The 12,819-nt window shown below is 38.2% G+C and overlaps 1 protein-coding gene across 1 annotated transcript in view; it reads right to left on the minus strand.

Moving 5' to 3' along the window:
* Positions 1-2,802: 2,802 nt before the first annotated feature.
* The window catches only part of LOC307135652 (protein NLRC3-like), a gene marked incomplete at its 3' end in the record, with an annotated part of 42,152 nt that continues 32,135 nt past the window's right edge, over positions 2,803-12,819 (minus strand). Inside the window, 6 exon segments of the mRNA XM_079832225.1 lie at positions 2,803-2,832; positions 2,998-3,111; positions 3,114-3,541; positions 3,720-3,766; positions 3,856-4,029; positions 8,025-8,198. Coding sequence (XP_079688351.1) covers positions 2,803-2,832; positions 2,998-3,111; positions 3,114-3,541; positions 3,720-3,766; positions 3,856-4,029; positions 8,025-8,198 — 967 coding nt within the window.

The following is a 12,819-nucleotide window of genomic DNA, read 5'->3' on the forward strand; positions in this document are numbered from 1 at the left end:
ACTCTTTTTCTTCTTCCTTTTCCTTTTTTCTACCACCGACCAATTCAAATTCCTCCCACCTCTACCTTCCGCGCCGTCAGCTTCATCTTCCATCTCCGAATCACTTCCGGATACTACTCTACTTCCTTCCATCAACGAACCAGTCACCCAGCGCTGCTCTTCAGTGGAGGTCCCATCTAATAAAGGACCGGCTGGCGCCAGTGGCCGCCATTTTGTTCCAGTGGTTGAGCCCATGTTGCAGATTAGCTTGGGGGATGTAGGGTTATTTGTTTATTTGTTTGTTTTTGTTTATTATAATTGTTTGTGTATTTAACTAATTTGTTTATGACCCATTTCTTTATTTTGTGTGAATGAATTACGGTATTCATTCTAACTGGGTTTAAATGGTGTTTGTCGTTCCCGGTGTGCATAATGGACTAGTCCTTTGTGTATGTAAGTTTTCCCATGTGTGGCATTTGGGAGGCCATGTTTTCTTTGTCTGGTTTGTTTTTTTGATTATTGTTCAGTTTTGATTCTCTATAGTTTACCTTTTTTTATGGGCCCAGACCTGACTTTTTTTTTCATTCAGTTTTTCCAAGTTATTTAATTTGTAACTTTGTTTGGCATTTAATAAATTCTTTTTTGGTTGGAAATCCTGTGTTCTTTGCCCTTGACTGCTTGGTCCCTCACACTGGCATTGCAACATTTTAATATTTATGTGGGGGCCAGTAGAGTTCCGGTGGTGATTTATACGGACCATAATCCGCTATGTACAATCATAATCAACGTTTGATGAGATGGGCATTAATGGTGCAACCATACAATTTAGAGAGCCGCCATAAAACAAGATCTGAAAATGTAGTTGCTGACGCTTTGTCACAGGGTTGAACTGGCATTGTTTTCAGAAACAGTTTTTCTTTCCCTCATTTTCCCAAAAAGGAGATGAGTGAAACATTGAATGGTTTCTGTCTTTAGGTGGGGAAGTGTTACGATCCAGGCTCTATTATTATTATTGTTGGTATTATTAGTTGTAGTGTTATCATGAGTATTATGCTTGGTATTCATTTTGTGTTTGTATATTGATTTTGGTTTATTTTCCTTTCTTCCGAGGGTAAGCTCCACCCCTGAACGCCTGCTGCCTATTTGGTAATGACGCTGAGAATTGAATATAGGATGGAGGGAGAGTAACCGTGGCTGTCTGGCTGATTGTGCTGCTTCCATATTATTCCAGCCGCCCGACTATTTTAGTCACTGAGTTTGAAGAAGTGTTGGGCACCCTTGAAACTTCTGATGTCTTATGTTGCCCAGCTTACGTTGAGGACGAGCTGCATTTAACTGAGATTGATGTGCGACCCGTCCAGCTGGTAGCTGTGTTTTTCTCTCTGTGTTTATTTTGATGTTTTTGTTAGTTTGTGTTTTTGTTAATTTATTTCGTCCTCCCAGCTGTCCATGGTGATAGTGCGAGACGTGAATAAATAGTTAAAAAATGCTTCCTTGTCTTGTGTGTCCTTTTATGTTGCATTCCCCCTTTTCTAAGGAGACTATTTAAGGCTCGTAACACGTGCAAAGCATAGCATAGGCTACAAAATAAATGTTATTGAAATATTGTAAGGTGGTTATATAAACTACACAAATTAACGTTTAAAAAAATATGCAAAATCAAAATTGAATTGATCTGTAACAGATTGCGAAAAGTGCGTGTAACTTATTGGAAAGCCACTAATTAGTTGGTTTAGTAAAATAGCGAAATTATAGTTTTAAATTAGAAAATAATATTTATTTAAAGAGATAGAGTAAAATAAAAATTGCTTATAAGTGCACAACAAGAAAGCTGTTTTTCCCCTCACATGCAAACTAGGGCGTTTCATCATGATTTCATGACTGGAGAAAGATCGACACAGGCTAAAAAGACTTCCTCGCAAAAAAGAGTTCAGAAGACAGGAACTAAAAGTTATTTCACCTGCCAACAGTATGGAAAGAGTTACAGAAATAAAGGAAGCCTTAACGTCCATGCGAGAATTCACACTGGAGAGAAGCCTTACACGTGCCAACAGTGTTGAAAGAGTTTCAGACATGAAGGAAGCCTTAAAGTCCACATGAGAGTTCATAGTGGAGAGAAGCATTTCACCTACCCTCAGTGTGGAAAAAGTTTCAGTGAAAAAGGAAACCTTGAAGTCCACAAGAGAATTCACACTGGAGAGACGTCTTCTACCTGCCAACAGTGTGGAAAGACTTTCACTCAAAAAGGAAACCTTAAAGTCCACATGAGAATTCACACTGGAGAGATGCCTTATACCTGCCAACAGTGTGGAAAAAGTTTCACTGATAAAGGAAGCCTTGACGGTCACATGAGAGTTCACACCAGAGAGAAGCCTCACACCTGCACTCTGTGTGGGAATGGCTTCACACGGAAAGTAAGCCTTAGGAAACACATGAATATTCACACTGGAGAAAAGCTGTTTACATGTGATCAATTTTGAAAGAGTTTCAGATTTAAAGAACCTTAATGCCAAGTTAATGCCAGTCCATCCGATGACACCAACATTTTAAACAGAATGAGCTTTATTGACTGTACACAGGCAAAATACAGAATAGATATAATAAAGATATAATAAAGGCAACATATAGTATATAAAAAGCACTGCACTTCTGAACTCAACAATGAGCTAGATTGTTGCCATTATCCTAATTTCACCTGTCATGTAAACACTGCATGTCTTACAGGAAAGTGTCCTTACTGTGAATTGAAGCACATCTTGTCAGAGTGAGCGTTTTGTGATAGGACAGACAATTATATAAAAAAATATATAATTATAAAATTGTTCACATATTGTTCAAGCTGAAGCAGTCAAACTGCCATAAACATGAGAGGATAAAAACTGTTTCTCACAGATTTTTTTGGGAATAATTTGGTGTTTTAATGCTTTATGTAAGACCACAAAAGCAGTACAACATATATTAAGTGAAAGTATTTATTTCAGTCTGTTGTGTGTGTGTGACGTCTCTGTTGTTTCTCACAGGTTTTTCAATTGGGCACAGAAACACTGAGGAACCATCAAAAACCGTAAATCCAGCACAGAGAGACTGAGTGAATGTGGATGTGAATGTGTGTAAGTGTGTGAGTGTGTGTGTGTGTCAGAGATGCTGTAGAAGGACAGAGTGCCGGCCGACACGTCCACATACACTCCTACTCTCCTAAAGGAGTGTGAAGGGACACGTATAACAGTGAACTTATTATTGTGACGAACAGTAAAGCCAAAATTAGAGCAGATCAGACTCCAAGAATTTTTATTGGATCCAAACCAACAGGCATCACTCCCTCCTTTCCTGCTGATTCCTTTATATGTGACTGACATATCAACATCATGTCCACTCCACTCAGCCTCCCAGTAACAGCGTCCAGTAAGATTCTCTTTACACAACACCTGATGACACTCATCAAATCTCTCTGGACAGTCAGGATATGATTGTTTCTCTCTCACATATGTCACCTTTCTGTTCTCCTCAGACAGAACAAGACGTGTGTTTGCTGTGTTTGGATCTAGTGTTAGACCACAGACATCTAAACACAAAAAGAGAGAACAGTTATAACACAAATCAACAACAAGCACTAAATGTGTGTGTGTGTGTGTGTGTGTGTGTGTGTGTGTGTGTGTGTGTGTGTGTGTGTGTGTGTGTGTGTGTGTGTGTGTGTGTGTGTGTGTGTGTGTGTGTGTGTGTGTGTGTGTGTGTGGACATACATTTGCATAGTCCCACTGTAGTCCTGAACTCTCCTCCATGATTAATACTATAAAACACACACATTGTCATATACTGCACATCTGGTATAATCAGTATGCTCACATGAAGCAGAGTGACTCTTCCTGTTCAACATACTTGAGTTTGTCTAGTTTGCAGTTGGGATCCGACAATTTCTCAGAGAGCAGCCTGACTCCTGAATCCCCTGGGTGATTGTAGCTCAGATCCAGCTCTCTCAGGTGCGAGGTATTTGAACTCATAGCTGAAGACACATAACCACAGCCTTTCTCTGTCACCATACAGCCAGACAATCTACAAACACACAGGAAAACATGTTAATGTCGACAGATGATGAAGCGATGATCACAGCAAAAGCTGTTGATGACAGGTTTACAAAGGCACATCCGTCAAGTTTCTACCCAACTTGAAACAGGTACATTAAGCATTACTTAGATTATTAGTCTTTGTAAAATATCTTCTGGAGAAGAAAAACCTGCATGCAACCTAAGTGCTGTAAAGCACTTTGAATTGTCATTGTGTATGAAATGTGCTATATAAATAAACTTGCCTTGCCTTACATGAACAGTTTTTTTTGTTTGTTTTTTAGCATTGAAATGTTTTAAGAAGAGCATGTTCATCAAAATGACAATCTTGCTGTTATCCCAGCAATGACTTTGTGAGAAGCTTATTATGAGGTGGAGGACACTGATTTTGAAAAGTACAATTTTTTTGTTTGATGTCTGCATTTGTAGATGTGAACATTGACATGCATGCAACAAATCCACAAATGCTCACCTGTATTTTAGGATTGCCATGTGTATTTATGAATTTGTGTTTGTGGTACAGTTTAGACTCGAGTGGTGAAGAATACCACCAGCACACCTCACAAACAGATGCACAGTGAAATTCCCACGGTTAATGGATTCATTGACTTATTCATGTGTGTGTATCTGGGTGTGGGTGTGGGTGTGTCTACTGATTGTGGCTGATCATCAGAAGGTATATTTAATGTCTGTGTTTCCGTTCTGTGTTTGTCAGATCGTTTGGTTGTCTTCCGTGGCCTTGTCCTGTCTCCCGCTCTGGTTCGCTGACAATTCTCCAATCCTGCTGGATTTTGTCTTCATTTTCCTGGTTCATTCATCTCACGTTCCATTGTGGACCTGGTTTGCCCATTGCGTCCCTGCACTGCCTAGAGCAGGGCTGTCCAAAGTCGGTCCTGGAGGTCCACTGTCCTGCAGAGTTTAGCTCTTACTTGCCTCAACACCTATCTGGAAGTTTCTAATATGCCTAATAAGACCTTGATTAGCTGGTACAGGTGTGTTTAATTGGGATTGGAACTAAACTCTGCAGGACAGTGTCCCTCCAGGAGCAGGATTGGACACCCCTGGCCTAGAGGCTCAGTTAACCGCCTGATATCGACTCTGACCACCTCCTTTACTACTGCTGTTTGTGTTTTGAATAAACATTCCTATTACTTCACTCGCATTTGAATCTGTCTCTAATTCCTGACACTTTTGCTTTAAATTTTTTTTTTATTCTAGCTTCATGCACATGTTATGCTTATCACGTGACTCGCTGCAGTCAAAATAGCTCTGTATGACAGATGTATCGCTTTTATTTTGTTTTTCCTTTTTTATTCAAAATATTCACAAACTTTCTTACCGTGTCAACAGGTAAGACATCTGATATTCCAATTCTCAAATACGTTTAAGTGAGTGTGTTTTGTCATTTAAAAACCTTTATAAAGGATCTTGATCTAATGTGAGATGGGCGCCGCTATGTTTCTTTACGCCGCAGTTCAGAGAGTCCTGTCAATTGGATTTACAGCATGTGAAATCATCAATTTTTCCCTAAATACACTGAACAAAATTATAAACGCAACACTTTTGTTTTTGCCCCATTTTTCATGAGCTGAACTCAAAGATCTAAGACTTTTTCTATGTACACAAAAGGTCTATTTCTCTCAAATATTGTTCACAAATCTGTCTAAATCTGTGTTAGCGAGAACTCTTTTGCTGAGATAATTCATCGACCTCACAGGTGTGGCATACATATCAAAATGCTGACTCGACAGCATGATTATTGTACAGATGTGCCTTAGGCTGGCCACAATAAAAGGCGTTTCAGAGAATTTGGCAGTACATCTAACTGGCCTCACAACTGCAGACCACGTGTAACCACACTAGCCCAGGACCTCATGTTGCAGCATGATAATGCACGGCCCTATGTTGCAAGGATCTGTACACAATTCCTGGAAGCTGAAAACATCCCAGTTCTTGCATGGCCAGCATACTCACTTAACATGTCACCCATTGAGCATGTTTGGGATGCTCTGGATCGGCGTATACAACAGCGTGTTCCATTTCCTGCCAATATCCAGCAACTTCGCACAGCCGTTGAAGAGGAGTGGATCAACATTCCACAGGCCACAATCAACAACCTAATCAACTCTATGAGAAGGAGATGTGTTGCACTGCGTGAGGCAAATGAAAAATGGGGGCAAAAAAACAAAAGTATTGCGTTTATAATTTTATAAAGAATCGCAGATGAGTCGCCAACGCCCGCAAGATATTTGACATGCTAAATATCTGGACCTGTCGACGATTCAAACTGCTGTGTGAAATGTGTTCTGACTGAAAATGACATTGGCGATGACCGACAGCCAATGAGAGAGCAAGATACAGGGCAGCAGGAGGTTCGGGGATTAAGTTATAGTTAAAGGCCAGAATATCAGTATTTTAATATATTTAAAATTACATAAAACATAAACAAAGCACAAACATTTGCTTGACCAGCCGCAACAGCAGCACATTGCAAAATTATTTATTTACCGCAAACTCTCTTTGCAGAAGACAATCCTTGCTCCCTGTGTCTCCCCAACCATTTCCTCCACCATAATGTTTTTGTAAATCAGCGTGCAGACCATTTGGATAGCAAGTTTTTGCACTGCAGTCTATATTTTTAATAACAATCCCAGTCTTGCGCGAGAACTCCAGTCTGACGCTCGTGTGATCTTGCGTTGTTTCCTTCTCACTTCTCACCTGTATTTTGTTGTGAAACGTAGTTTGTGGACGGGACAGAGCTGTCTGTGATTCTTCCTCTTGTATAGTCATGCAGTGTGAAATCTCCTGTCGCCGATCCATCGGTCAGTGTGAACACAACAGCAACTGAATGCTGGCCCAGATAGTCATGCAATGTGAAAAGAGCAGTGATCCGACGAGTTTGAAAATCGTGCAGTCTGCATTCGGCATTACTGTTCAAAAGGTTAATGTTGATGATCAGGTTATTTTACATATGCATCTGCTTACTTGTTTCTGCTTCTTCTTCTCCTGTTTTGATCAGGAGATTCAGTAATGTTTCAGAAGATGCATAATAGGGCCCCCTATTGTATAACATGGAAAGCCGTAAATTTCCATCAATGGCAGGGAAGCGTTTTTCATAAATTACAGAAATTTTCATCAATACAGGAGAAAGAGTTAAGCAGTACATAAAGTTCTGAATGAAAAGTGTTTGTGTTGCTTCATGAAAACACCTGTGCATTTGACATACATTCAAGTAATCCACTTCATCTGTGATAAAGCACGCAAACCATGCAAGCATCATTATGGGAAGCAAAAAAGTGTCTGACTTCACATCTCTGTTTTTTATCTACAAGCGGCAAATCTTGCCGAAATCAAAAATATGTGCCTTGGTTAAACAGTTAAAAGCCCAAACACATGCTTTCAGTGAAACTAGAGTAGGTGCAGGGCCGCCACAAGCTTAACTGCCGCTCTAGGCAAAACACTGTCCGAATCAGCAGGACTGAATTAATTTTGATTTTTCATGGAATTTACTATTTTGTATATGTCTACTCTAGTGAGGACTCTGTAGGGCCACAATCCTACAGAGTTTAGTTCCAACCCAATACACATTCCTGTAGTTTGCAAATAATGCAATGTGCAAAAAATTCTGAAGGACTTGATTAGCTAGATCAGGTACTTTTAATTAGTTTTGAAGCTAAACTCTGCAGGATGTGGCCCTCCAGGAACTGTGCTCTGCACTCCTGGACTAGAGAAAATAATGATCAGAGTAATGGGCCTTGCACAATGAGTCCGAAATTTTGCGGGCTAAAAAATGAATACGACCTCACGTTGTGTCAATCACGTTTACACACTGCCTCCAAAACTTTTGTCCGTCATGAGAAAAATGGGACCAGGTTTGATTTTCTGCATTTTTCGCATCGGTAGTAAGCATTTTGAGAGGGGTTTTGACAATTCAGATGTCCAAAATGTGCAAAGACCTTAACTCAAATCTGTGGTCTTAATTACCTCAGTATGTTCAGTTGACAATGTGAACGCTTCAGTCCATCGGAGAGCAACTTCACTCCTGAATCCCGCAGGTCATTGTTACTCAGGTCCAGCTCTTTCAGACAAGAGTTTGATGATTGTAAAGCTGAAGACAAACTTCCACAGCACTGACCAGTTAAATTACAGATGACCAGTCTAAAAAAAAACAAAGCAGAGAGTAATTACTAAGACCCATTAAATGACTTGGACACATTCTGACTGACATACTTATTTGTGGGGTTCTGAAGAAACTGAGTTATTGTCATCACACCATCTTAATGTACATTATCCTTATTAGATGGCTACTTGCCAAATAAACAAATTTGATAAGACATTATTTTATTTACTTGTATATTATTTTAAGGCTTTTGCTAAAACACCACAGCAAACAAAATTAACACTATATCGGTATTACAGTAATATTAACAATGAAGTCCTCTGAGGTCATTTTCAATACATATATCAGATCACAAAATTACATGATTGAGCAATCAGTATTTCAGTAGTTGTAAAAATGTTGTCCTTTATTAATGGTCAGAAACACCAACAACACCTGTGTGTGTGTGTGTGTGTGTGTGTGTGTGTGTGTGTGTGTGTGTGTGTGTGTGTGTGTGTGTGTGTGTGTGTGTGTGTGTGTGTGTGTGTGTGTGTGTGTGTGCAGAAAAGAGGAATTTTTGTCTTCATCAAATAGAAAAACATTACAATTAAGGAATAGGAAATCATTAACATAAGTTAGAATTATTGGAAATACTATTTGGAATTTCATTGTTTTAGCTTTCAAGATAAACTTTTGAGTTACTCTCTGCATAATGTAGGAAGTATGTTTATTTATAACAATATAAGAAATTAAGAAACTCAATGGGCTATTGAGTCATATAAAACATGCATATGCATTGACATTCTTTTGATTTGTGCTTATAGGTGAAAGTGCAATAAGAAATTCCTCAAATGACAGCAATCATGCACAGTAATCAAGATTATAATTATGAGCAAAATAATTGATTATCAGTTTAACCATTATACTGTCATGGGCGATCTGTTCTTGTTTGTTTTGGGTGGGTTTAACACATATTTTGGTTCAGTTTCCTGATTGAGTTTGTTTTCTTTTTTTTATTTGACTGTTTTTGTTGACTGGGTCTTTTTTTTATACTGTGGATCCCTTTTATCATCAGTCAGATGGAGGATCACAAAACCAGAGTCCACCTACTCCAACCCTCTCCATTGACTTTTTATTGCGGGAAGCTGCCTCCTTGTCATTTCTTGCTTCTAACAAACGACAGAACAATGCCTAAAGCTGCTTGTGTGACAGGGTGTAAAGCAAACAAGCTAAACAACCCAGAATTACATTTTACAAGCGAACCGTAAAAGCCAGCCTTTAAGGAGATACAAAAGTGCCTGTACCCATTTTGGGTAAATTGTGGGATCCCGACACTCAGTATGCCTACGTGTGCAGTAAACAATTTGTAACTGGCAAGTCAAATATCCAAATGTCAGTTTTATATATTATATTTCTGTAAGCTAAGCTGTAGCATTTTGACAGTATGCGGATAAAGCAGAAATCTATGCAGTAACATTATGTTTGCGAGTGCCTTATCTGTAGTAGCTAATAAACATTTGGTAGTCAACCAGAATGCCTATTACCACCGTGTTTGCCACCGCAAAGCATGCTTCAGAGCATGAACGCAGAAGGACATGGATGAAGGATCATGTATCACTAATAACATAAATATATCCAAGGTCTTCCATCCTAAAGTGTTACATTCAATGGCGCATTCTTGTGTGTGTGTGTGTGTGTGTGTGTGTGTGTATAAAGCCAAAGTGTCAGATATAGGGAGAAATGTGCAGGGCTGGTGGTACTCCAGGACAGGTTTGAGAATCACTGACCTAGCTGTTACAAGTAGACAGGAGGCAGACACAGATGTAAACAGGTAAGAGTGTTTATTAGACCACAGTAGAGAGCAGATGTTGTGGAACAGGTGAGTTAACCGGTTGTTGGTAGATTTGAAGGTGATACGAGAGAGAGAGTTACTGTCTTTTGTTTTGTAGATGAACGGACACTGGAGCCTGGAGGTCACTGGAGAACTGAAGGACGGACAGGAACACACCTACACAGCAGACTAGGAACACGGAAGGAGGGAGACACACTGGAGACAGGTAGGTATCTGTAGAGGAGTCCTTGAGGTAAGCATAGCCAGTAGTATATGCGAACGAGACCGGACGTGGAGTGCTGTGTGGTTGTGAGTCTTATAGTGCTGGTGATGAGTGTGGTGATGAGGTGCAGGTGATGGTGATCAGTACTCTGGGGAAGGAGTGCGCTGTGATTGGTGGAGGGTGGAACCTGACGTGTCTGTGACACTAGCCTACATGCAGGGGCGCCATGAAGAGTTTTAGGTGGGCTATGCAAGGCCCCTGCTTATGTTTTACATATGATTTACAAGGTTGTCATGGAACAATTTACTCAGCCATAGAACCCTTATTTCAAAGAAATTTTTTTGCAAATGTTGACACATTTTTTTCCTGTTTAACTTTAGCATATAAAATCTATGTCGATACTTCAAATGTCGTGAAAAACTCATTTGGAAACACTTTTTGCTCCCGTTAAAGAACTGTTTCTCTGTAGTACAAAGGCGCATTAAATCTATTATATTCATATTATTAAAGTGTTTTTTTTTGCTTGGGAAAAAGTTTTTTCTTTTTTTTCTTTTCAGGTTTCTGAGACTGATTGGGACAAATGCCTTTTATCTGTTTTTACACTTTTTCTATAAATTCAAGACATCAACTTCAGTACATAATTCAGTACAATGTATTACAGACTTCACTATTCTAAAATAAAGCTTAGCAAATTCTATTCTTCGGTCTCCCCTTAATGTGATAAGTGTAAAGCTGCCGAGGGTACCCTGGCACATCTTTTTTGGTTCTGTGCACAAATTCTGAGTTTTTGCCAAGGTATATAACTGTTTTACTTCCTGACCCAATGATAGCAATTCTTGATTGGTCAGACTCATTGGAGTCTCAGTCTAAAGGTACGGTTACCGGTTTAATATGGTATGATTGTAGCTAAGAAAACTATCTTGCTTTTGTGGAAGAAAAACACTAGGATCCTCTTTTCTGACTGATGCAAAGAGACTGGCTAAATGGACTAACTTCTACATTACATCTGGAAAGAATTAGATACTCCATTTCCGTGAATTCTGCAAAGTTTGACAAAATGTGGGAACCAGTTTTTACTTTTTTCTCGAGCCAGAAGGACTGTTTATTTAGTTATTTCAGATCTGTAACAATCACTTTCCCCAATTATTGTGATTTATACTTCGTAGCAGAGGTTGGCTTTGTATATTGTCACCCTTTTTTGTATTATTTTTGTTTTATTTTCCATATTGCACAGATTTATGTTGCATGAAGGGTCTTGTTGTCTGTTTTTGATGTTTAAAAACCATAATAAAAATAGACTTAAGTGGTTTTTACAATCCAATAAAGGTTCAACAGAAAAATGAGGGCAGTAGTTTCTGAATATTGCTTGATCTAAATAGTCTTTATAACGAAGTAAAAAAAAGAACATGACACTTGTTATTAAAAATAATTTTATATTTAGGGCCTACAATTTAATAATATATAATAAAGTTTTGGGTAACACTTTACAATAAGGTTCATTAGTTAACATTAGTTAACTACTTTCTTTAGCATGAACTAATAATGAACTGCACTTATAAAGCATTTATTTAACTTTTTTAATGTTAATTTCAACATTTATTAATGCTTTATTAAAATCTTGTGAACATTAGTTAATACACTGTGAACTAACATGAACAAACCATGAACAGCTGCATTTCTATTAACTAACATTAACAAAGATGAACTAATACAGTAACAAATGTACTGCTCATGGTTAGTTCATGTTAGTTAATACATTAACTAATGTTAACTAATGGAACCTTATTGTAAAGTGTTACCAAGTTTTGTTTCAAAATGGATGAGGAAAATATTGCGCCTTGATCTCGGCAGCTCGTCAAAAATAAAAATGGAGCGTCTGTCAAACAAAGGAAGGATATTGGAATTTCCAATACTGACAAAAACAAAAGTTAAAATAAACAACATGTTACGTCTGTATCTGAATAATTAAAATCTGATTTCATGGGCAGGATCTGGCTACTTGACAAATAAAAATACAAACAACACTTGTTAATAAAATAATTTTATAAATAGCCTAGGCTACAATATGTAAAATAATTTTATCTCAAACAAATTAGAAAAAATTAAGAGGGTCGAATCCAAAAAGCTCTAAATGAATTTTAAAATAATTAAGACGGCAGCTCTATAGTCTGTTTAAAGCTTATTTGTATGACCTTTATATATGCTATTTATATTCATTTTAACAAAGTGCCTAGTAATGATTAATTAACTAAAATGATACATGTGTAATTGATAAAGGGTATAATAATTACATAAATGATATCTAAATCATTCAAAATTATTATTATCATAAATAAGCATCGTTAAAAGCCAGAGGCTTTTGTAAGGATTGGTTTTGCTGCTAAGACAAAAGCTGAAATCCAAACCCCAGCAATAGAACAATAAAAGTCACTAATCTTGAGAGAAGATCTCACAGAAACATCACCCTAATCAAACCTTTCCCCCCCTCCCCTCCCCATTTTGCCCTCTCGTTGCCCTGTTTCAAGTCACATAATTCAGATATACGAGGATTTATCTTGTGAATCTAGTGTTTTATCCCTTTCATGTTTGGTGTCCTTTCAAATGTCTCAGTACGAATTCTAAAATG

The sequence above is a fragment of the Gobio gobio genome (genome assembly GCF_949357685.1).
Source record: "Gobio gobio genome assembly, chromosome: 1".
Lineage (NCBI taxonomy): Eukaryota > Metazoa > Chordata > Actinopteri > Cypriniformes > Gobionidae > Gobio > Gobio gobio.